This window comes from Drosophila takahashii, chromosome 2R (assembly GCF_030179915.1).
Source record: "Drosophila takahashii strain IR98-3 E-12201 chromosome 2R, DtakHiC1v2, whole genome shotgun sequence".
NCBI classification, from domain to species: Eukaryota; Metazoa; Arthropoda; class Insecta; order Diptera; family Drosophilidae; genus Drosophila; species Drosophila takahashii.
The window spans coordinates 32356596-32381568 of record NC_091679.1 but is presented as its reverse complement, the minus strand read 5'-3'; the positions used below and the strand labels follow the sequence as shown (position 1 = coordinate 32381568).

Sequence of the window (24973 nt, the reverse complement as noted above, 5' to 3'; positions counted from 1 at the left end):
TACACATATACATATGGACGGCACCCTGGGGAAGGTCACCTTCCCGATCGCAGGTCAGTTACTTATCTTTCTCTTCCGCCTCTCCCCTTCCTTCTTCCCATTTTCACGCTCCTTTTTCGGTTTTTCTGTTCCCTGTTCCATGGGCAACGGTAATTGCCCAGCACATTGCCAGCACCGCACGAGGTGGTGAGTGTGCGTGTCGCTTTCAGACTGTCGTGTATGTGGGTGTCTATCTCACTTTCCTCTTGTACAGTGCTCACTAGGTAAATTGGCTCGATTTCTAAATATTTCTAAAAAATGTTTACTCTAAATATTTAATATAGCACTTTGTATTTATAATACAAAAGCCCTTATCAGTCATATTACTTACTTTATACCGACAAAATAAATTTAAAAGACAACATGCTTTATAATGACTTTATCACTAGACATCTGAGTATAGACATTTGCTCAAGCTTTAATCTAATTTAGAATTTTGGAAAACTATTATCTCTCAACGAGTGTTTAAAATTAATTAAAATATCACGCTTAGAACATTATTGAACTTAAGATTATAATATATTATAGTGTTTAGAATACCTTAAACCTTAAAGCTTTATAGGCTAATATTTGCTATAGTTTCAGGTCTATAATACCTAGCAAATAATAAAAATAAATAATTTTCCACCTAAATAATCGTTATAAATCAGGGCGTTCACTTCTTAGAACGAGCACTGTATTTGGCCTGCTGGATTTGCTGTGCGCCTGTTCGAAATTTAAGTTTGACGGTTTTATGGCTCTCATTAATTTTTGTTTACGGTAATAAAAAGAAAGTAATTTTTCATGCCGCCCCCTTTGTCCCCCCTTTTGGCACATTTTATGTTGGCTGCCACTGGCAATCGGCGTCATAAAAACTTCAGGCCGTATAAATCGGGTTTACAGTTTTTGGGTCTTGGGCCCCTGTTTTTTTTTGGGGAACTTCTTGCTTTCGTTTCTGGCTTGCTGTTAACGAAATATGCACAGCACGAACCACTCGAACCACCGGGTTCTTTTTATTTAATCCTGTTCCTGGGAGTGCAGCCAGTCATTCAGGTAACTTAGCGAGGGGTCGATAATTCGCACAAAGGTCAGGGGGTTACGGGTAGGCAAAAGGACGAGGTGAGAAGAGGACATCTGCTCGTCGTCTGTGGGATCAGCTGAGCGCCAGAACCAAGATTAGTTCGGAAACCCCCTGTTGGTGACAGGATCTTTATTATGCAAAAGATTAGGACCTGATTACCAAAATATTCGGATAACGCTTACGCAGCAGAATCAATATTGCTAAATCTTAATATTCTTTGGAAATATTGGGAAAATATACGAAATATCTCGGAAGTTAACATCTTAAAAAGCCTACAAAACCATTGGGATATAGTAGTCAGATAAAGTTTTTAAATATTTGTACGAACATATAAATTACAACGATACAAAGCTTTTACACTGTACAAATAATTTCGTTAAAAAAGGTCATGTTAATATAGCTGATCAAGATTTCATATCCCTTACTGGACCAAATACTACTTATTCAAGATGTTCCCAATGATACGGTAAATTTAAAGGACATTCAAAATCTGAACTAAAATTTAATTAATTTAATATAGGCAATCCCCAGCAATGAAGAAACATCTTGCTCATTTAGAGTATAATTTAGTATCGTTTTTAATTCATCATCGTTTCACAATCATCCTCAGACATTATTTCGACTATTCTCGATTACAATATTTAAAATATTGATTACACATTAAAGGTAGAAGAACAACGGGGATTATCTATCGTTTAGGAGGTTGGAGGAACCGCATGGATATTTCGCTGAAATTCGAAACTGGATCCGGCTGGGAAACGCTGTCCAGTCCGCCGCCTGCGCCTGCTCTCTCTCTCCCAAGATTTTGCGGCATGACGGCGCAGGACCACGGAATAGAAGCGATCCTGGCGGGATACGTAGGAAAACATGAATGTGCAAAGGAGTTTTCTCTTGTTTTTGTTGTATAATTTCTGTTTATCTTAAGCTTTAGGTTGTTATTTTTTCTTCTTGTTGATGGCGCGCAGCGATGGCAGCATTGTTCGAACCATCTAGGATGTTAATTGCATGCGGCTGCTCTACTTTTTCGTCGTTCTGCTGATGCTTAACCCTGGAAGGTGGACAAGAACTTGGCAACAATGTCCTTCAGCTTGGCATCGGACGCCTCCGAGATCGCACCGTCCTTGGCGATGGTGTCGAGCAGAGCCTGCTCGGAGGTCTTGATGTGCTGCAAGAACTCCTTCTCGAACTTGGTGATCTTGGCGGGATCCATCTTGTCCAGATGACCGCGCACACCGCAGTAGATGACAGCGACCTGGTGGATTGGGTGGAGCATTAGTGGTTTTATTACCGGGACTCCCTTCTCTTACGTACCTGATCCTCAATGGCCATGGGCACGTACTGTCCCTGCTTGAGCAGCTCAGTGAGGCGCACACCACGGTTCAGCAGCTGCTGGGTGGCGGCATCCAGATCGGAACCGAACTGGGCGAAGGCAGCGACCTCACGGTACTGGGCCAACTCCAGCTTCATGGAACCGGCGACCTGCTTCATGGCCTTGGTCTGGGCAGCGGAGCCCACACGGGACACGGACAGACCGACGTTGATGGCAGGGCGGATACCCTTGTAGAACAGCTCGGTCTCCAAGAAGATCTGTCCATCGGTGATCGAGATGACGTTGGTTGGAATGTAGGCGGACACATCTCCAGCCTGGGTCTCGATCACGGGCAGGGCAGTCAGGGAGCCACCTCCCATGGCAGGCGACATCTTGGCGGCACGCTCAAGCAGACGCGAATGCAGGTAGAACACATCGCCGGGGTAGGCCTCGCGACCTGGGGGACGACGCAGCAGCAGGGACATCTGACGGTAGGCCACAGCCTGCTTGGACAAATCGTCGTAGATGATCAGGGCGTGCTTGCCCTTGTCGCGGAAGTACTCGCCCATGGCGCATCCGGAGTAGGGGGCCAAGTACTGCAGGGGAGCAGCATCGGAGGCGGTGGCGGACACAATCACGGTGTAGCCCATGGCGCCGGAGTCGGTCAGACGCTTCACGATCTGGGCGACGGTGGAACGCTTCTGGCCAATGGCGACGTAGATGCAGTACAGCTTCTTCGACTCGTCCTGGGCCTCGTTGAAGCGCTTCTGGTTGATGATGGTGTCGATGGCCAGAGCGGTCTTACTGCAGGTGAAATAGAGGAATTGTTTGGTTAAAGTTGGTTGAAAAAAGTTCACTCGGTCATTATTATAAAATGATTTTTAGCTACTGTACATATTTTAAATTACGATATTATTTTTTATAAATATTTCTATTAAATGTAACAGTTTTCTGCTTGTGCTTTTTAAAGTAATTAAACAAAAATATTATAACTGACATTTTTCAAACCATATGATAGTAAAATTATTGAGCAATGGTGTTCAAAATTATATTATAGAACCCTAATTTGCTTTACAATAAGGACAATAATCCTTTGCTTTGGTATTGAGTTAGGCAATCAAATCAAATCCCTTCAAATCTGCAAATCCTATGTATTTAAATTTAAGCTTTTAATTTTTAATAGAGTCAAAGTAAAGACTAAGATTAGATCTATATCAGACCTACAAGTAAACTCGTTTACTATGAACTATAAAATTCGTACTTAGTCAACAGTAAATTACTACCTATGGTTTTAATTATGTTGTTTGAAAATGAACATATAAATTTAACTGTTATTCCCAATTTATATTTTGAGTTTAGCCCGGGAAATGGGATTATTAAGTTATAGTTAGAAAATCCCTATCGTCTTACCCGGTCTGACGATCGCCAATGATCAGCTCACGCTGTCCACGGCCGATGGGCACCAGCGAGTCGACGGCCTTGATGCCGGTCTGCATGGGCTCCCTCACGGACACACGGGGGATGATGCCGGGGGCCTTGATGCCGACACGGAAACGGTCCTTGGTGTTGATGGCGCCCTTGCCGTCGATGGCATTTCCCAGGGCATCGACGACGCGACCCAGCAGCTCATCGCCGACGGGCACATCCACGATGGCGCCGGTACGCTTGACGATATCGCCCTGCTTGATCAGCTTGTCGTTACCGAAGACCACCACGCCGACGTTGTCGGGCTCCAAGTTGAGGGCCATGCCCTTCAGGCCGGAGGAGAACTCCACCATCTCATCGGCCTGGATGTTGTTCAGGCCGTACACACGGGCGATACCGTCACCGATGCTCAGCACACGGCCGGTCTCCTCCAGGTCGGCCTTGGGGGCGACGCCCAGGATGCGCTCCTCCAGGATGTTGGAGATCTCGGCGCTGCGCTGCGAGCTGGCCACATGGAACTTGCGGGCAGCAAGGGTGGCGGCGGGATAGGCGGCTTTGCAGGCGACCTGTGCGAAAAAAAGAGGGTAATCCATATGATTATGCGAGATTATGTAAGGTGTGTGTGGGGCACATCGCAGTTGGATAATCACAGGGGGCAGGGTATGCCCTAAGCACCTTCTCTCCAGCTCTCCACGGATCTTAAGTAGCTGCAAACGCCTTTTGCAGGGTATCTGTCTGTCGGTGCATCCCCACTTTGCATTCTATTCCACCTTCACCACTTGCTTGACACCCGCACCTAACCTCAAAATTGGTCTCCACCGCATCTCCCCCTACATCGAAATTATGTAATCTGACCACAAAAACAAAGAGTATTTAACGTTTTTCACACACTTTTGCCGTCCAATTGGCCAGGCAATTGGATTTTCTTACGGAAATTCTGGCTCGCACTGATTATGTAACCCTGACAACCCACAAATTTCAGCGGCCGCTTTGTAAGTTGCCGCATTGCGTAACACGAATGGTCGCTAGAAAAGCAGGGAAATCCAATTTAAAGGCTTCCTAGGGGTCCAGAGAATCTCTATCCATTGTTTTGTCAAGCTCTGGCGCACGCGATCCACTAATTTTTGCAAAATACCCCATCGATTCGGTTATGTATGACATCTTTTTTGCCAACTTTTTCCGGGCGTATTATGGCCGGAATTTCGGGGGTTATACCTGGTTGGCAGCCTTGGGCAGGTTACGGGCGACCGAGGACGCCAGGCGGGCGGAAATAATCGACATTTTGTATGCTTTTTAACTTTTCGCCGCAGAAGTAATTGTACAATTCCTACACCAACTCCTCTCCACACTCGTAGTACTTTTCACAAGATGGTTGCTGGCCTGACGTTAGAGGTGGAGAAACATCGATGGAAACATCGATGCATCGATGTTTTTTTGGACCATCGATGTTTTTAGGGCCATCACTGTTCAAAGAAAAATGAACGTTAAAGAATTGTAATAGGGTACATTTCTGTACCGTTGCAGAGGGAAAAATGATTTCAGTCAGATGTTTGCAACGCAGTGAAGGAGAGGTTTCCGACCCAATAAAGAATATATATATATATATATAACCGACCGGATCGGACAACTATATCTTATAGCTCACATAGGAAGGATCAGAAAAAAAACATAAAACGTAACGTAGCTTCGGTGTTTTTTTGAAATGTTATCTTCTACTCTTGGGAATATAATTTTTTAAATATTTCTGAATTTCGAATAAAAATTTTAAAAAATTGGATCACTATATCATTTAGCTGCCATACGAATTGTCGGAAAATAATAGGAAATTAATAGGAAAAAAAATATATTTTCCTTGATTTTTATTACATTCCCGTATTTTCTGGGATATAGCTTTTCTTTAACATTTCAAAACTTCGAATTAAATTATAAACACCAAAATTTGGAGGATCAAAAAATGAAAGCCAAAATAATACGAAAGCAGCTAAAATGAACATTGTTTTAGCATATACGCAATTAAATCTAAATGTAATGTTTTTGTTAGTTAAGAGGAAAGATCTGCAAGAGTATATAAGCTTCGGTTGGCCGCTAGCTTCCTTTCTTGTTCGTATTATGATAATTATAATGTTTAATTATTTGCTTGAATCTATAGGGAATGGTTTTGGTGGTGTAGGCGCGACGCTGCTTAAGCTATAAACGACGGATAAATAAAAAAACCATTGAGATTTATTTATTATAACATTTATATTATAACATTTTCTAAAAAAATTTCCAAACATCGATGTTTTATTCGATGTTTTTTGAAAAACATCGATGTCTGCAAACATCGATGTTTCTGCGGTCACACTGGGCTGTTCTGGTCACCCTTAGCGATGGCAGTCCATGCGATAGTTTTTGCTTTTCTGTTTACATAATTCACGCTAAACATTTTTTTTATTATTTTGATTTTAAATTTATTAGTGATATAATACTCACAAGCTACAACATTTTATTTAATAAAAACTTAATAATAAATAAATATGATGTATGGTGTTGTCTTCCTCAGATATAATAATAATAATAATTTATTTGGGGTGTCACAGAAAGCTTTTCCAAGCAAAATCAGAAAGCTTGGAAGATAATCAAAATATGTATAGATTTAGGAATATATGAATAGGGTTAACCGTTATTATTTGGTAGTTCTTCATTGGGTGTCTGAGAGACACCTTAAAATTAAAAGAATTATATCTATGTTAATTTTTATTACATGCTCTTCTTCACTGGTATATAGCCATTCTTTAACATTTTAAAATTTCGAATTCAATTTATCAAAATTCGGACGTCTATATTATATATATATAGGGGAGAGTGGGGGAATTTCGTCAGCATTTTTTCAAAGCTATTTTGTGTCCATCTTGAGACACGTTATCATATTTCTATTTTTATTGTTGAATGCGGTTAGCACCAAGCTTTAAAATGTGACATTCCCCTATTTTTTTTTATTACCTTGGTGATTTATAAAAAATTAAAAAGTAAAACCAATATACTGGGGCAATCTCGACACACAGGGGGGTAAAATCACCACACCACCAGGGCAATTTCGTCACCTGAAAAATGTAGGGAGTTAACGCCTGTAAATATGCTACACTGATCAAGCGTACCATTTTTGTTGACGTCATATATTTGTTGCTGCTGCTGGTAGTCTGTTCGTTAGCCAGCTCGTCAAATATAAAAATTATGTATTTAAAATAGGTGCGAATTTACCCTTAGCGTAGGGTGGCGAAATTTCCCCAGACAGTACTTTTTTAGAAATAATTATTTTTCTTCCGAAATTAGGCGCGAAGTTAAAAATCACTGACGCAGAAATGCACATTATAGCACTGTGTATTATATAAAAAATCGTGTATCTTATTCCTTTTGAATTGTGGCATACAGAAAAAATTTTGTCGAGAACTAAATGTAGCTTTTGAACTGTTAAAACACATTTAATATTATAGCTTAATTATCTTGGCCTTCTGTGCAAAACAAATGCATTGGTTGTGTCTGGCCGTCTTGAAGGTCTAAAACAAAAAAATTATATATTTTTACGACTTATGGATTCCGAGATATTGCAGGTGACGAAATTGCCCCTGTGACGAAATTCCCCCACTCTCCCCTATATATATATAATATATAGCCCCCTTAGGAAGGATAAAAAAAATAATGCCAAAATAATAAAAGTAGGCAGTGAAAAGCTGTTTAGGCCCCCAAAAACTTGAGGAACCGCAACCAACACTTATAGATTTTCGTGGGAATTTACTTTCTCAAACTTTTCCCCGAATGTGTTTTTCGGAACACTTTCAAAATATCCTCTAGATGGCCGAGTTATTAAAACGGTCTGTTCATTTTGTAGACTTTCGAGCGTTTCATTGTTGCGCCGCCTCGCTCTCTCCTTGTGTGCGGGAGAGTGGGTGGCGGTGGGCTGGAAAGCGCCTGCACGAGAGCTTGAACGCAGAGAGAGCGCGGCGAGAAAGTCTACACACGAGAGAAGAAGAGGAAGCACAGGAAGCTGTGCGCGCGAGCGAACGAAAGCAAAAAGGACCTCTTTTTTTTAGTAATAAAGCGTGAAAGCATCCAGCCGCTCGCTCACGCAGCTTCACTTCGTCGCTTCAGTCTGAGCTTGTGCGGTCCTGTGAACACAACGCGGCGGTATAACGGTACATCGGCATTAAACGGTACATAACGGTACAGCGGGTGAAAGCTGGGCGCTAGGTGCCAAATGTAGGGGAAAATTGCATGTGCCATTAATGTGAATTTGTGCGAGGATAAGCCCGCTGGACTCTCGCCTCCTCCGGCCGCCCAACCAGCCAGCTGCTTTTTTCGGGGCCATTAAAAATATTCCAATTTCTGGCCACGTGTTATCCGGTTTTTGGTTAATTTTTTTTTAATTTTTGGAAATCAACGATTATTATGCAAATTATCGCAACAACAGAGACTTGGGCATCCAGCATCCAATCTCCAAAAAACATATAAAAAAAGAAGAACACTCTGAAACTGGAAGCGCTTCTTGGCGATTCTTCTTGGCTTTTCGTTTTTATATTTTTGGTTGCTGCTCCTGCTGCTGCTGCACACAGACAATGACAGAAATTTGTCATCACACACAGACAAACGCACGCACGGAGAGCGTAGAACAAAGGCAACGGGAAAAAGATAAATAAGCTAAGGAGAAGGGAGTGCGAGTGGGAGAGGAAGACGAAGAGAAAGAGGAAGCAGGGGAGTGTGTGGTCCTCCGTCTCACTCGGGCACGGGCACTTGACTGAACATTAAACTCTCTAGTTTTTTGCAAAGATGGAGATTTTGGACCGTTATCCTTGCCGGCAGCCGCATATCGTCGGCATCTACAACAGGCTCCTGCTCCGCATCCAGCTGTAAAATCCGCATTCGCATCCCACATCCGCTATTCGCCATTCGCCATTCGCCATCCGCCTTCCGCCATCCGCAATTTTTGACAGCTGTCAGCGTGAACGTACGTGTGTGTGCGTGTGTGCTGGCACAGTTATTTCCACTTGGCGGCAAGGTCAGCGCGACATGCAAATTGAAAAGCGCCGCACGGGCAAGAACAAAGGCCAAAGGATGCGTAGCAACAACAGCAACATCATCTACGGGAGAAAAAACAAAAACAACAGCAGCAACATCGACTAACGAAAATGTTTGAGAAATATGTCGCCACATATGTGCGCGCGTGTGAGCAAGTGAAATTAAAATTCCCGCATGCCTAATGAATTCGCCCGCTCGTTCGCCATCCCTCTCCCACAACCGTAATGCGTGTGTGTACCAGTGTGTGTGCGTGTGTGTCGCTGACTTCGGAATGACAACAAAAACAACAACTAAAGCAGCGACAACTAAAACAATGGATTGCTAAGCTGTCTTAGAAAAAAATATATAAAAAGGAGAGTCAAAGAGAAAGAGAAAGTGGACGAAAGAGAGAGAGAGCGAGTGAGAGGTGAAGAAAAAACGAAAGCAAAAGTGAAACTTGCAGCGAAGAAAGGTGAGTAAAAAGTTAGCAAAGCCCAAAAAAGTATGCCACAAATTGTCATTTATTAAAATCTTTTTGCTTTTTCACCAAACAAAATAAGGATAATATCATTTTGAAAGTATATTTTAAAATAAGTTAAAGCTTCCAACCATTAAAAAACTCTTTGGAAACTAGCATATACCAGAATTTATCTTTCGGTGATGATTCCGAATTAATTACGAATTTGTATTCGTATTCATAATATTAAATTGAGGATTGTGGCAATTATATAATTTTGAGAAAAACCTAATTCACATAATTGTGGTTGCACATCCCACATCTCCCCACCTTCTATCTGCCATCAACTGTTTTCCCATTCATCAAAACCAAAAGTTGCAAGTGCAAACCCACAAACAACACACACAGACACAAATGTATGCAAATTTAGCCAAATCAAATTGCAATTGCGGCTGCAACACAAACACACTTGCAAAACTTAAATAATGGAAAATAGTGTAGCTTATCTAAAGGATGAACTAGTACATACACTATCTAGATTTTGGTAAACGAATGAAGTTTAATATCTAAACGAAATCCTGTTGACAAAGAAGTATTCTTCCAAAAAAAATGTTTATCTAAGTTAAATACGATAAAACAATAAAAATAAAGTGAGAAGATCTAAGTTATTGGGTTTTACTTATATTTATGTAAAAAATGATTCATTTACATTTTCAAAGCATACGAAAAAATCGTTAGGCAAACATTAAATTGTCGTTTCATACTTAGTTAAAACTTTTCTCTTTTCAATTTGATTTACTTTGATACTTTGACACAACATTGATGACCATTTTTGTTGATATTTTTTGCTGTTTCACGACCTAAACTTTATCGATTACAAGTTATGGTCTTATGGTTTTCAACCTCACTGAATATACAATATTTAGAAATAAAGTCATTACCATCTGGGGTCGAGGGTCTCCCCAAAAAGGAAAACCAATTAAAATTATTTGTGGCGTCAAAGGCAAATGGCAAAGAATGCGGCGATGCGAAATGGAAACGAAGCGAAATGGAAACGAACAGAACAGTAGAGAAATGAAATGGAATGGAGAGATGTGAATGGGCCCTCAGCTTCCTCGTAAATAATGCGGGCATTAGAAAGGACTCTCGTAGGCCCCGCAGTCGAATCCACCCACTATTCAAGCCTCCAGTCTCGAGACCCGCCCATCCGACCAGTTTTGTGAGCCAACTTCTTGTTGGTCCATTGCAGCGGGGCATAAAAATGTTAATTTATGTTCGCTGCGCCTCACAGTTTGCATACTTTTTCGGGGATTTTTTTTATAATGCCACCGGTCCTGGTGCTCATTTTCGTTTTGGGGAAAATTTTCGTTGAACACATAAAAAAGATTTCTGTGCTCTTCATTCAGTCTCCTTTTTTTGTTTTTTTAATTTTTGTTTGCTGTTTTCGGCAGATAAACTGTTTTTGTGCTGTTGCCACTGGTGCTTTGAATGAAACGTGACTGTCTCCCGAAATATGCGAAACAGTTGCCAAGCCTTGGGTTTTTTTTTTACGTTTCCCCTGACTCAAATCGAGTTTCAGCGCTATAGAGATGAGTTTTAGCTGCAGCACAATTAACGAGCTGGCATTAATGTGGAAAAAAGGATTCCACCGATTTCATGCGATTCTCGGGGGCAAGATTGCAAGGCATGCGTGCGTGAACATTTAATTAAAGCGACTTATTAAGTATGTAAATTTCCGCAAATGATTAATTTGCATATTTATGAGACTAAAATGAGCAGGATAGGGTGTGTCAGACAACTAAAGCAAAACAACAGCAACACCAACGGAACAGAACAGAACAGAACAGAAGACGTCGGCAACTGTCAATAATAATCAGGCAGGAACGTGAAGGGGATGTTGAGATGGAATGAAATGATGGGGCGGCCAACAGGGGGGGTGGAAAAAACAACGACGGCTGTAATAACAATTTGAAATTGAAATTATGAATTTAACATGACAGCAAACGATGCGCGCAAGTTTTATGGCTTTTAACTGCAGCTTAAGGAGTTTACTTACGCCGGCTAATTATGCGTAAGACGAAACGCGACAAACGTCAAGAAAAGCTGGGCTTTGTGGGGGAATTCTCTAGAGAGATTGCTTGGCAGGGCTGCTTAAAATCAGGCAACAGCTGCTCGAGTTACACAGAATTTAATTCTCAGCTCTAGCTTTAAAGAAAATTAAGTTGATTTAAGAAGACAGTACAAAAAGAAAAACTTGGCAATTATAAAGCGAAAAGAAACCTTAACTAAACTGCTTTTTAATTGATTTTGGTCGATTTTCTCTTAACAAAGTTTTGAATAGGTATCAATCATTTCTGGGGACAGTTTTAGTTTCTCACCCGCTTCCTTTTCTATATTGCCCACAAACCTTTCCTCTGGCCACTAATTAATCATAGAGCAACGGCGACGCACTTGCGCTGCCCTTTCCGTCGTATTCCAATTAAGTGCACTTCTTCGTTTTCACCTGGGTCCCTGTACGTGTAAACTGAAAGGAAATTTCTGTAAATAGTTAACAAAATTTTGTAACTTAATTGAGCGACTTTGTAGCCGCAAATAAAAAGTGTAAGAAAATAAAAAATAAGATATATAAATTTCAGACTATTTAATTTAATACTCCCGATTTTAACTCAATGCCAAAGAAATTATTCTACATTGATTTTTTAACCGAACTTCACTTGGGTGATACCAATACAAATTGCATAATTGAAATACAATTGAAATATTCTTACTCAAACATCTATAAAATGAAAGGTGAACTTGGGAACTATTCAATCGATAGACAAATTTTGCAGTTCTGATGATTTTGATATTGATGCTGGATTTTTTCTCAGTGGAGGAGTGGTCTACGACGTGCTCCAATTAGCGTGGATGGCCACGTTGGAGTCCTCCTTCCGCCCCATCTCTCCAACTCTCCCGTCAGCCACTGAAAAGCAGGCACTCAACGCCCTGGACCTTTCACCCGATTTCTCCGTGTCCGGGCCAAAAATTGCGGATCCGTGGAATTCCCACACACACTCACTTGTACACCTGAAAGCGTGGCCGCTTTTCGTGTCAATCAATGGCAATAACGAAAAACAGCAACAATTCGGTCTTTTTGATGCTCCTGTTGGCCACTAATTCTTATTGGACGTCACACTCGACAGCATTTCACATTTTGCTACAGTAGCTTTTCCTCCATTTTCTCGCATTAAGCCTCTTACGCAATCTTCCGTTTTTCTCTGTCTGCCTGCGTTCGTTTGTTTGTGTGTGTTTGTGTGTAGCGCTGCCTAATTAAAATTCTCCCAACCTCATTTTCTGGTTCCTCTCCATCGTCCTCGTCATCATTCTGCGATTCTGTGAAAGTCAACAATTTTTAATTTGCCAAACAAACTGTATATAATTAATTAAAGTTTAACGTGGGCGTCACAAATGAAAAAGTAGCCTTATAAGTGCCCCAAACCCCTCTCCCTTTCCCACCCCCTCGCAACCCTGCAATCTTTGGACAATGTTCCCATTTTGTTGTTACCCGCTTCTGCATTCTCATTTTGTTTTAATATGCAAAGTCAACAACATTCTGTGTCAGCCAAAGGGCAAAATCAACACAGCTACAGTACATACAAACATATATTTGTATGTACGAACTGCGTACTATATAAGGAGTGCCAGCGATGGGGACGAACCAGTTGACTGCCCAGTGGCCGCATTAGCCAAAGGAGACGAAACGAGACTCGTGAGGATGGATGTCAACTGGCCAACTGACCAGTCTAATGGACCAGATTGCGTCGGTGTGTGCACTCAGAGAAACAATTCCACGTGGAGTACTATTTTATTTGTAATGTATAGCATGGAACAGCATCTAGGCTCGATTTCAGGTCCAGTGCCCCGAAAATTAAAGTATTAAAAACTTGTCTTAATGCTGGTCAGTAACATATGCTTTTTTGTTGGAAATATAAAATAGTTTTCTTCCAAAAAATCTAAACGTGGTATATTTGTATCATCTAAAAAACATTATAAAATATAACTAAATGGGCTTTTCGAAAAAGGAAAATATTCTTGATTCCTATTATCTGGTTTTATCTGAGGTTCTATTTAAGGCAGGTCTGAAAATAATTTAAACAGTTTTTCTCGGTGTTTTTGTGTGTGTAAAGCGAGTAGAAATATGCGTAGAGGAATGTGGGCAGATGCAATTGGCAAATAATGGTTGCCAGCAGCAGCTCTAAAATTCCATTCAAAACTGGACCCTCGCACAAAGCATAAAGCAGGTGTAAACAGGCATGAAAACACTTCGTGAGTCAAGGAGAAATTCAAAGCAATCTCAGGTTTTAGGCATTAGTAAAATTATAGTTTCGGCCCTTTGTCATTGGTTAAATATTATCACCCAAAATGGTTGACTCGGTCGGGCAAATCCTTAAGAAGCATCATAATTGTAGTTTGCATTGTTGATTAAACTATCTAAGAATTACAATTTATTTTTAAATGCTTTCCCTAAGCTTCATGAAACTCCATAAAACATATTTATATTGTATATCATATTAATTTTTCCTATGATGTGCAATTTTCCTATTATAACGCAATTGATACATATTAATTGAATTGGTTTTAGCTTCAGTTAAATTCTATTTGTGGCCTTTGTGCGCCAGATGGGCTTAAATTTCATCCGTAATTTAGAACATTACATCAGCATCTCGTGTGGAAAGCGTTGCAGTTTGTTAACGCCTTTTGCTGGCCAAGTGATTTGCATTTACTCAATTGCGTTGAATGGAAAATTGAATTTGCCGCAATATTTGCTTAATCTTACATTCATACAGACTCACTCGCAAATGCAATGCCTATAAGGCTATGTGGGTGGTGGTGGAGCGGTGGGTGGTTTTGGTGGGCGGCCATAACATTTGCGTGTGCATCTGAGTTGGGGTTCGTGTCATTGACAGTTTGCCGTCAATCAGTTGTCGTTGTCATGGCTGTTGTTGTTGTCGATTCCCCAGCGATGCGCCCACAACTGTGTATATGTGTGTAATCGCATTCGATTGTAGGCCATGTATTTGTCTCTGTATCTTCGACTGCATTATGACAAAGACAATATGTAAATATGCTTTTAATTGGTTTGTAATTATTATTGCTGCGGCTGTTGTTCTGCTGTTGTCGATTTCAAGTGGTTTGAGGTGTTTCAACCTCATTGTTTGTTGGTTTAATAATTTGTGAATTAATTTCAATAAGCTGAAAACTGCTAAAATGTATGAAAAAACCTTTATTTCGACATTGGCAAAGACACTATATGGATACATGGATTCGGTTTCAATATAACCTAAACTCAAGAATTATATATATAATTAGTTTGATGTTAACTTCCGATACTATTCTACAATTTGTAAAAATATAATCACGCCCAAACGATAACCATTATATTGCCGTAATGTAAGCCACACATTCTTCAAATTACCATGTTAATCCCTTGAAGTGAATGCATAAAGTTATATATATGTATGTGCTACAATCCTTAAAAATATATAAACCATCTCTGCACTTTTATCGATTTAATTTGAGCGTTAATTAACGGTACAATAATATTCCAGGGCCAATCATGGGGTATATTTTTTCGAATGCTCGTTACGCAGTTTCGGCCATTAATTTCTCCCCACGCGCACACACATAAATTTGCAATTAAATGCCACACAGCAGCCAGAAGCTCAGGAAGCAATGAAAAATCGTTGCCTACTTTTGCGGGCACTTATCAGCTTTGGCTTTTGGCTCAGATCGCGATTTGCGACATTTACCATTCAGCATTCGCCTTTTGCCATTTGAATTTGTTTTGTGGTCGACGTGAGGCTCGTAAAAAGCAAGAACGCATAAAATGCAAAAGCAAAAGCTGCGTAAAATTGAGCTTCAAGCAGTTGAGGGGGCATGGCGAAAACAAATCAAAACCACGTGCAGTTGAAAGTTTGAAAACTCTGAACACAGATGTGAATCCAGATAGAGAACGAAAACTCTGTCTCTCCTGCTCGCTTTTCCGTTTTTCCGCTTTCCCGTGTGACGCACCACATCTCGAAGCTGGCTCTGAACTGGTTTCGTTGCCCTCAATGCAATCACAATAAAAACCGCACGCATACGCACAATTTTCATTATAATAAAACTGCGCATAAATATCTAAATGAGCAATAAAAGTGTTTTATGTGCAATGCGACGACAACGATTCTACGACTCTACGACATCGACATCGACATCTCGACACCGCCGATGATGTGGGAGAAAAGCATAAAAGCAGCAGCTGCTGGATTCAAAGGCAAAAGATATGTGAAATAGCAAAGGACTCTAACTTTTATACACACACACATTCACACACGGCTGTGATTGGCAGACATTTTGCAGATATCAAAAGGGAACACGAAACTTGACCTTACTCCAACTTTGACTCTGACACTTTTCACTCGATATGCGTTTTGAAATTTACTACATATACATATTTGAATAGGCATTAGGGTGTCCCAATTGCTAAAACTCCTTTTTTTTTCAAATATTAGAATACATAGGAATTCTATTTTAGAAAAGTGGTCTTAAACCAAAAAAAATGTTTACCAAAATTACTTAAGAGTTCTTTAAGTTTTTGAGTTTAGCGAGAAAAAATTTAAGAGATTTTCGGACATATTGGTCCACCCTATATAATATTTTTGCATGAAAATACCAAAAATATGAACAAGTACCGTAAAGTTTTTAAAAGCAATGACAGCCAGAGCAAACTGACAGAGGCAGCCCGGGTATCGATGGTTATTCTGGGGCATTACATATGTCTGAAATATTTAAAAGCATCTGCGTGCCCGTGTGTGTGCGACACTATAATAAAAACAAAATATTAAAATGTCAGAATATGTTTTCTTTTAGCTGATAGAAATAAATATTTTTTGCGTGTGCCCATATTCGCACCGAAAACGATAAAATGGCAGTTGAAATGCCAAAAAGCAAATTGACAGGCCAACGATGAAACTGATGCAAACGGGCGTTGCTGTGAATTTTTAAGGAAGTGTGCCAAGAGGAATTACTGTGGGTGAATTATTTTTAAAGGCATTTAAAGTTTCCTTCTTTTTCTCAAACATCCGTGTACTCATTTTCACTCCTTTGCGTTCGCCCTTTGGCACTCCTTAAGATTAATTTATATAAATGTCGTTAAATGCCATTACGCAGCAAATTCGTTTGTGAATATTTCCTGGGCATGTGTGTATAAATATGTGCTGCTGCATCGGTGGAAATTTTTGCCAACGCTTAATTTCCCAGCATGCGAAGTAAATTGCCAGACAGTTGATTAATGCATTTTATGGACAGGTGCCTCGCGGCAGCCTCGAATGAAACAGATTACTTAATGACTGCGCGCCCTACCAGGCGTATACGCAATGTTAATGAAATTTTACACAAGTGCGTGTGTGTGAGCGGTGTGCGTTCTGAAAAAAAGTTAATTTGCATTGCAATAAGAAACTTGTAAGCTCGGAAGCAAACTGCACAACAATGCCAACAAATTGAGATGTCAGGGGTGGTTGTGGAGGCTCGAAGGATGTGCTATAAAAACAATTTGCTCTTTGAGAGGAAGAAAGGATGGAAAACCGGTGGACACACTGCTGCGAGGCGCGCTAAATAACTGAGGAGAAATCGCTGGCCTATGGCAGTCGTCATAGGCAGTGCGACCTGTCAGTTGCAGGCGGCCTGTTGTCGCAGTTGTTGTTGCCCGGCGGCCATGTAAAAATATGGCACACGTTGCGTATACGTCATATACACGTACGAAGAAGAGTGAGCAAGCAAACATACATACACGGACAAAAATTTATGAAAATTGTAACAAAAATATCAAGACTGAAAAATTAATAAAAAAATTAATAATTAAATTACTTTCGTTGTAACAAAAAATTAAAAACATTTTTTTTCTTATTGTAGGAACTAAATTTTTTTAAAAAATGTTTTGCTTTCTATGCTAAAGCATGTAATGTTAATTTTTTTCTCTGTAAACTCAGCAGAGATGTGAAAAATGTTGGCAGCTCCGAGGGAAATTGAGAAACTGACGGGGGAACGAGCCTAGAGAATGAAAATGGAAAACAGGAGCAGCAGCAGAAGAGGAAATGTCGTGAGTGAGTGAGTCTGTTGGAGGGGAGTGTACGCGTATGAGTGTGTGTGTGTGAGTGCGTGTATGTTTAAGTGTGCATGTGTTTGCGTGTTTGCGGAGAGTGGGCGGGCGGCAAGATGGTGGGGGCGTAGGTGGGCCAACGACATGAGCCGTGACGTTAGGCTCATTTATTTATTATTTCCTCAGATTGAAGCACTATCAATAACCAAGTGCAAACAAGACGAGAAGAAAGAGCCCCACACACACACAGAGAAACACAAAAGCACCGAATTTGTGGGAAGCATCTGGCTGGGGAACGAATTTTTGGGGTTTGGTTTTATCAACTTTACAGCCTTTCTGGTTGGCCTTGTTTATAGATCCATTCCCGAAAAATCTGAGAGCATCTGGAGGCGTATAAATATGGATACTCACTTTACAACTTGATTGAGTTCCGTTCGCCCAAGGATACAGGACTTTTTAACTTGTATTAAAGTACTAATTAACTAAATTGGTCATAATACACTTACAATCACAAATAGACTCACAATAATTCTCATTTACATTTTAGAGATCCCAGCACCGGATTTCCCCCTTTAAACAGGATAATTTTTAGCGCAACTCTGTTTTGTTATCTCTGTGAACTGTTTGCATAAATCAAAACTCTTTACATTTTCCCGTCCTGCCGTTGTGTATACGGTTTCCCATGTGTGCCATTCATTTAGATGTGCATTCACTTTTTGTCATATTTTTTTCGGATGGCCGGAATCATGATTTAGTGCCGCCACTAGCCGCTGTTTGGGCTGTTCTGGGCTTAATGATGTCAATCGGCGCGTGCCCTGGCTTTAAACTAAGGCCGCATATTTGCCAAGTTTATTTGGGCAGAAAAAAACCAAAGGGGACAGGGGGCCCGCACACTCATCATAAATGTGAATGAGATACGAGCACGGGCGTCTGTGAAAGGTAACATGGAAAACCAATCGCAGGGCTGGACGCATATTTCAAGACCCATCTCCAAAAAAGGTTCACAAGTGCGCTGATATGCGGAGAGATGCTTGCCAAAAAATTACATGGACCATTGGTCAGCGGCAGCAACAACAGCAGAAATGGGCCACCAGCATCATGGCCCGCAGCAACCCTTAAACAACATGCTACCCCTTGGCCCACACTGCCCCGCCCACTTTGTCGCCCCCATACACACACACACTCGTATATTCAGAAAAGAGAAAAAAACACCTTTGATGTATGTAATTTTGTTACCATTTTTTATGCCTCTCATTCCGATGTTTTGTTTCGTCCACTTTTTGGCCATAATGCAGAGCGGTTTTTTGTGTGCGTAGATACAATTGGGGTCAAAGCAACAGCGAATCAGTGTTATTACTATTATGTTTATAAATTGTTAGCCCGGCTTTTTTATTTCTTCAGTTTATTTATCAGAAATAAAGATTTCGCTAGTTCCTAAAGTTAAACCGATACAAGCACAGATATCGATTTTTTTATTTAATTTAAATTTAAATTTAATTGTTTCCAGTCTCTTAAATAATTTATTTTATAATCTTCACGCCTTATTAACATTATAAAGAGGCTTTAAAAATATCAATAATTTGCATGCGGTGTTACGGCTTTTAGGTTTTATCCCAGTACCGCTACTATTTTGACCCCAGCTGTGTGTGTTTGTGTGCGCCCCTCTGCAAGTGTGTGTGACACAGAAAGCCAGTTGTGCGAGGTGCGAAGCTGTGACGTAAGCAGCGAGCCAAAGCAGCGGAGGACTGGCCATCAAATTGGGTTACCCCCCAAAAAAAAAAAAGAAAAAACAAAAATGTGAATGAGGAAAGGGCGGCGGGATGATACATTTTTTCAGTGGCTTCTGCCGCCACAAGGGAAATGAGATTTGCGCCTCGGAGTGTCAGTTTCAGAAGCGGAGGAAAAAATAAGGATTCGGGAGAAGCAAACTGGATTTCAGGTGGAAAGACACGCATATGTAATACATTCAAACGTACATATGCCCAATAAAAAAGTCCTGGTGATTGAGTTTATAGTCGGATAGCGCTTGAAATTCATTTTCTTTCATAAATACTTCGTACGACTTTTTGCCATTCGACCCAACTAATTGGCCATCAACAGAAAAGAAAGTTGAAAACTTTGTCGCCCAGAGGAAAACTTTAGACTAAGATGAAGTCGTTTATTGACTTTTTCCCACAGATAGGCAGGGAATTTACTTGAGACTAATTGAATTACTGGAAAATTGTCATCGACTAAAGTGTGTTGTGCAGTCATCGAATAATTATTATTTTTAGCAGGAGACGGCCTGTGACCTTCGCTCCCAAGAAGAGGAATCTTAATTACATTGAACTAAATTATGAAGAGCGCACAGTTCACTTAATAAGTATTTGCCCGCCGACAGCAGAAGCGACAGCGATTGGCACAATTCCCACAAGCTGACAAACTCATCAAAAATTTCACAGCCACTTGGGAAGGCAGAAAAGCGCAAAATTTTTATTGTGTTTTCATTAGAGGCGCGCAAGTGGTCAAAAGGCTGCACTTAAAACAAATGCTTAAAAATTTCCGCACAAAAATTAGGAAACCTGGAAAATTTCTTAGAAATGAAATATTTTTAATCATTAAACAAGAGAGAACGCTATAGTCAGGTGCCCCGACAATCCGATAACTATTACTCAGCTGAAGGTAGTGCGAGGGAGATGGAGACACGAAACTTTGATCGGGCATAACATTTTAAGGAATTGTCCGATTTGTTTTTTTTTTCATTTTATTTTATTTATTTTATTTCATTTAATTTTTAAAACCTTTCTGTTATTACTCGCAAGATTTTGAGAAAATTATTTGAGGGTCTGCCACTCCACAGATGACTATTACATGGTCTTATGAGTTAGATAACATTTTCCTGAGTGTATCGAGTAAAGGAAAGCAAACCACCGTCGCCTAGGACACTTTTAAGGGGCGTGACCACCAGGCGGGAATTGAAGTGGGTGTGGAAACTTTGAACAACTTTGACCAAACACCCGGACACGCGCGAGAAATGTGCAAAAGGAGCTGAGAAGGACGGCGCAAAGGAACCTAATGAACAAATGAACAACGCACAGATAGAGATATGTATCTCTCTTTGCATATACAGTGTGTATATATTTACATACAGATGGTCGAACACTTTTTGGGGGGAAATGGATGGGGGGAAATACTTTAATCTCAAGGGCACGTTTCCGGAAATAAATAAATAAAGCTCCACGGAAGAAAGCAAAGCAAGGAAAAATGTTGTTCTGCTCATAAAGCAGAAACGGAGAAGAAAAGCTCTTCGGCATAGAAACTCTTGACATAAGCTAGGGAAATGAAATTCTTTAAAATTTTAATGATTCAAAATATTTGCACGCTGAACTCGTCATATTTTTCATCTTGAAGTTTTGTTGTTTTATGTGGCCAGCACTTGATTTTAATTAATAATTTAAACAAGGCACAGTTGTTTCGTCGACCCGAGGGAAAATAAAACTTTATCTTGGATGACCAACTTGAAATTAAATTCAATCAGACATAGCAAAGCAGTAAAACCGGTGAATATGAAATATTCTTCACGGATGGGTAAATAAAATTGTACTTTCTGCGTCTGCTTTCATTAAAGATACACTTTTTTTCTTATGGACTAAAATTGTTATACCCGTTACTCGTAGAGTAAAAGGGTATATTGTATTCGTGCAAAAGGATGTAACAGCTACGATTATAGTCGGGACACCAACCCGAGTACAGCGTTCGCACTCCCTTTAGCTGAGTGACGGGTATTAGATAGTCGTGACACCAACCCGACTATAGCGTTCTCTCTTGTTTTTCTTTTGTATTTAGCCTAACGAAAATTCAAGTTGTTAATTATACATTAAGGCAGTGAAAAACTTAATTTGCTGCGAGTTCCTGCTGAGTTTGTAATTAAAAAGAGAACTTTTTGTTTTGCCAAGTCATCGATAAATCAAAGTGAAACAAGAGATGAACCCCGCTTTTCTCCTAATTTTCCTTATCCACAGAACCAAATCGCAGCTCGACAGCTGACGACAGCTGATTGATGATCCGCAAAATTACAAATTACACACAAATGTTATCCGAGGCAGGAATTTGGCAGATAAAAATTGCAGACCCAGCAAACACACGCCATCCAATTCACTTAAGGCGTTGCACCTTATTTGCTTTCACCCAAATTAATGAAATTGATTGATTATGTTTTTTTAAAGAACTTAACGGGGCCACAATTAAAATGATAAGTGTTTCATAATGACAAAATTTTGAATGGTTCGGAGGGTTTTCATATTTAGAAAAGGCGTCCAAAAGTTCATCAGACTGCCTGTGGTCGTGGGAAATTGAACAGCAGTTGCTTCGCACAACTCTCCCTATTTTCCCAGGACAAACAGTGAAAATGCTTTTTGAAAATATCAAATTTCCGCTTCCATTGAACGCAGCTTGCGATGCCTGTCAAAATGCGGTGAAAATGCTTAGAAAATAAATTTATCAATGGGGAAGTTTGTAAATGATAAGCATCGGAAAGGCTATTTATAAAAAAAAACCTCGTTATCGGCCATCGTATTTTAATAGCTTTGAAAATTTTTTAGTTTGTTGCTTGAACACTGAAAAATTTATTGTTCATTGAATGTTGATAATGCATGGTCATATAAATGGGGGTCCATTTCGAAGCGCTTTAAACGCTCGTAGAACTGCCCAAAAAAGAAACCTTCCAACTGGTAGATCTTGAATACTCTGTAGAATCCCACGTGTGAGAACTTGTTGTTGAATACCCAGATACAATGGTTCGGCATGTGCGAAATAATCCTATGTCTTCCACGTTGATCGAGATCGCAGGGCAGGTGCATGGTATGCTGGTCAAAGGGCATCGTCACAACCAATTCCCTTTTGTCACGTTTAATATGACGAATAGCAGTAGTGGCAGAGGGTTTTTCTGCTTCCTCCAACTTTTCCAGAGTCATGAGATCAGTGGAGTTTGCCTTCACATCGATTGCAGTTGCGTTTAACTTCTTTTCGATAGCAGTCTTATTTTGGCCAATACATTTTCCAGCAAGCGTTCTTGAGTATCCTTTAGATGGTATAGACTGCGAATTTACTTTATTTAATAGATCTTGCGACTGTCATAACTAGAGTTTCTTACCAATACAATTAGAAAGACTAACAGACAATTTATAAGCGGGTTCATAATCACAGAAGGTTAATTTTATGTTTTTATGTTTTTTTTTTAAATTTTTGTCAAATACTAAAAATTTTTGTCCAATTGACAAGAAACAATTGACAACAAACTACCAGCTGCTTAAAATACTCGATCATAATTATTTTTTCCTACGTTACTACACTCGCATAGTCCCAGGTGTGCGGATCCATCTCAAAACGCCTCAAGCGCTCATGGTACTGACCAAACATGAAGGCCTCCAGCTGATAGGTTTTATAATAGCGATAAAAATTCTCCGTGGCAAATTTGTTGTTGAACACCCAAGTGCAGTAGGAGGGGAGTACTGAAGCAATCTTTCTGATAGCTCCTAGGTCCACATCGCATGGTAAATGATTGGTCTCAAAGTCAAAAGGCTCAGATGTACGTTTTTCACGTACTACATGCCTTACGATTGTCGTCGGATTGGACGATATTATTTTCATGGGCGCTGCCTTTGGTTTCGCTAAATCTGTGGAGTTTACTCTTCCAACAACAAGTGTGGTATTTCTCTGAGTCCCATTTTGGTTGGTCAATGCGTCACTTTTAATCTGCGGTAATTTCACTTCACTTGGGGGAATAGCTCGGGCAGTTCCACGCGGAAGCTGTTACAATTTATGTTACCATAGAATCAATCACGCAATTCATTCTTACCGAGCACACCACCACCATCAACGTTAATAATACTAAATTTAGTTTTAAAATCATGGTAATAAGGTGAAATAAAAATTAAAATATAATAAAATACAAACTGTAAAGTTAAATTGTTATCAGGGGAAGTTATGAAGGGAAAGTCGAGGCCTCCTCAAAATGCATAAAATACCAATAACGTCCATTTGAAATGCAACATTACAGATTATATATATTTGAAAAATAAAATGTTTAGGGCCGTTTTCTCGTCCGTTTGGTATATTTAAAGAAGGGTTAAAACCTTGAAATCGTACACACAAAAAAAAAAAACTTGGTAAAATCAACTGTAATAATTGTCAAACAGGCCCCAACCAGCAAAATTGTCAATTCTACTAAGTAAATAGTCATTTCATAACAACAAAATACACACAATTAGCAAAGACACACTATTTTAATAGTTACGTAACTATCTTTGTTGGTCAATTTTACCAAGCAAATTTGTTTGTGTGTATGGGAAATAAGAGTTTAAAGCTACCTTTAACGAAATAACTTGCTATTGAAGGCCATTTTTGTAATGCAATAAAACGATTTCCCCCCTTCCTTAAATCTTTCAACATTGCTAACCAGAAAAGACGTAGAATTTATTTATTGAATCTTAAACAGATTTAATATTATTGTAATGCTTTTTTCTACATGTTGTAATCGTAGATATGAGGTTCGAATTCATAACGCTTTAGGCGCTCGTAATACTGGCCAAAGAAAAAGGCTTCCAACTGATAAGTCTTGTAGATGCGAAAGTGTCCTTCGCTCAAGTACCGGTTGTTGTAGACCCAAATACAATGGTTGGGAAAGGCATGCACATAGCTCTGCCTGCCCCTCGAATCCATGTCACAAGGGCTATGCTTCGTGTGAAAGTCCAAGGGCATTTCCGGAATCCCCACTGGGCCACTGCGATAAATATGTTGTACGATGATCGGGGAAGGCCTTTCATTCTCTCTTCCGAGGCCCACTGATCTGGCAACTATTTCCTCCGGCATCTTAGGTTTGTAAGTGCTATGTTTTAAAACCCATTCAACTATTTCATGTTACTCACCAGAACAGCGCAAGAAACAAACAAAAAAGTGAAATATTTTATTAACTGCATTCTTGATTTTGTAGGTGTGTATTGTACAGATCTTGTAAATGATGTGTGCTAGGTTTCAAATAGATTTATAGAGCAAAGCCATCTACAATATAGAACCGTCTGTAAAATAGATGAATATGAAAATTATTTTAAGAACAGAAATATTTGGCTAAATTCGTGGATGAAAATAAAATAGAATATTATTAGGAATTCAATTTACAAATAAACGTTTAAGCGTTAGCTTCGTATGAAAACTACAAAATCCTTGGAGCAGCCATAACAACGATGAATCCAAATGGGAATGGCCAACCGCTGACAGCTGAAAGGATGTCGGGATATTAGAGAGGGAACGGCGATACACGAGCCAAGTCGAGCAGCATTTCAAGTGTGAAAATAATATGACAGCAGTAATCAAGGCGCTGATGGCAGAACTAACCTCTCACACATACTCCCCATATTGATTTCAAGCTGAAAGGCTGCAGGAAATGGGCAAAAATATCTGGCGGAAATGTTGAGCGAAACAGGGACCTCCCTGCTGCCAGGCCAGAGGGAGTTGGGATGGGCTGAATGTTAACACATGTCACTGGGCCATAATTGC

The 24973-nt window shown here is 40.0% G+C and overlaps 5 protein-coding genes and 1 long non-coding RNA gene across 10 annotated transcripts in view; 2 read left to right on the top strand and 4 right to left on the bottom strand.

Annotated features, from left to right (window-relative positions):
* Positions 1 to 24973, bottom strand: part of LOC108061444 (putative inorganic phosphate cotransporter) — a 62845-nt gene that overhangs the window by 37308 nt on the left and 564 nt on the right. The gene's annotated exons all lie outside the window — the stretch shown is intronic.
* Positions 1423 to 2029, top strand: LOC138912308 (uncharacterized). Its single transcript, XR_011417834.1, has 2 exons — positions 1423 to 1565; positions 1620 to 2029. It is a non-coding gene; the product is annotated as an uncharacterized lncRNA (long non-coding RNA).
* Positions 1653 to 5207, bottom strand: blw (ATP synthase subunit alpha blw, mitochondrial). The gene is made up of 4 exons (XM_017147596.3): positions 5049 to 5207; positions 3819 to 4399; positions 2411 to 3212; positions 1653 to 2351 (listed from the first exon to the last, which is right to left on the bottom strand). Exons 1-4 carry the CDS (start codon positions 5112 to 5114, stop codon positions 2142 to 2144), a joined length of 1659 nt encoding a protein of 552 aa, XP_017003085.1. The 5' UTR covers positions 5115 to 5207; the 3' UTR covers positions 1653 to 2141.
* LOC108062252 (cyclic nucleotide-gated channel rod photoreceptor subunit alpha) overlaps positions 8942 to 24973 on the top strand; it is a 68419-nt gene continuing 52387 nt past the window's right edge. For all 5 annotated transcript variants that reach the window (XM_070214022.1, XM_070214020.1, XM_070214021.1 and 2 more), the window contains exon 1: positions 8942 to 9336. The gene's annotated coding sequence lies outside the window, so the exon portion shown is untranslated. The remainder of the gene's footprint in view (positions 9337 to 24973) is intronic.
* Positions 21982 to 22761, bottom strand: LOC108061375 (uncharacterized). The gene is made up of 2 exons (XM_017147495.3): positions 22572 to 22761; positions 21982 to 22515 (listed from the first exon to the last, which is right to left on the bottom strand). Exons 1-2 carry the CDS (start codon positions 22614 to 22616, stop codon positions 22045 to 22047), a joined length of 516 nt encoding a protein of 171 aa, XP_017002984.3. The 5' UTR covers positions 22617 to 22761; the 3' UTR covers positions 21982 to 22044.
* LOC108061391 (uncharacterized) lies at positions 23873 to 24495 on the bottom strand. Its single transcript, XM_017147514.3, has 2 exons — positions 24346 to 24495; positions 23873 to 24289 (listed from the first exon to the last, which is right to left on the bottom strand). Exons 1-2 carry the CDS (start codon positions 24394 to 24396, stop codon positions 23942 to 23944), a joined length of 399 nt encoding a protein of 132 aa, XP_017003003.1. The 5' UTR covers positions 24397 to 24495; the 3' UTR covers positions 23873 to 23941.

Bases quoted from the DNA above. Each gene is read 5' to 3' on its own strand.
- blw (XM_017147596.3), bottom strand. From the start codon at position 5,114: ATGTCGATTATTTCCGCCCGCCTGGCGTCCTCGGTCGCCCGTAACCTG. The intron at 3,213-3,818 runs GTAAGACGATAG...TTTCACCTGCAG, and splicing joins ATTGGCGATCGTCAGACCGG to TAAGACCGCTCTGGCCATCG. The intron at 2,352-2,410 runs GTACGTAAGAGA...CCAATCCACCAG, and splicing joins CCATGGCCATTGAGGATCAG to GTCGCTGTCATCTACTGCGG.
- LOC108061375 (XM_017147495.3), bottom strand. From the start codon at position 22,616: ATGAACCCGCTTATAAATTGTCTGTTAGTCTTTCTAATTGTATTG. The intron at 22,516-22,571 runs GTAAGAAACTCT...GTAAATTCGCAG, and splicing joins TAGTCTTTCTAATTGTATTG to TCTATACCATCTAAAGGATA.
- LOC108061391 (XM_017147514.3), bottom strand. From the start codon at position 24,396: ATGCAGTTAATAAAATATTTCACTTTTTTGTTTGTTTCTTGCGCTGTT. The intron at 24,290-24,345 runs GTGAGTAACATG...TACAAACCTAAG, and splicing joins TTGTTTCTTGCGCTGTTCTG to ATGCCGGAGGAAATAGTTGC.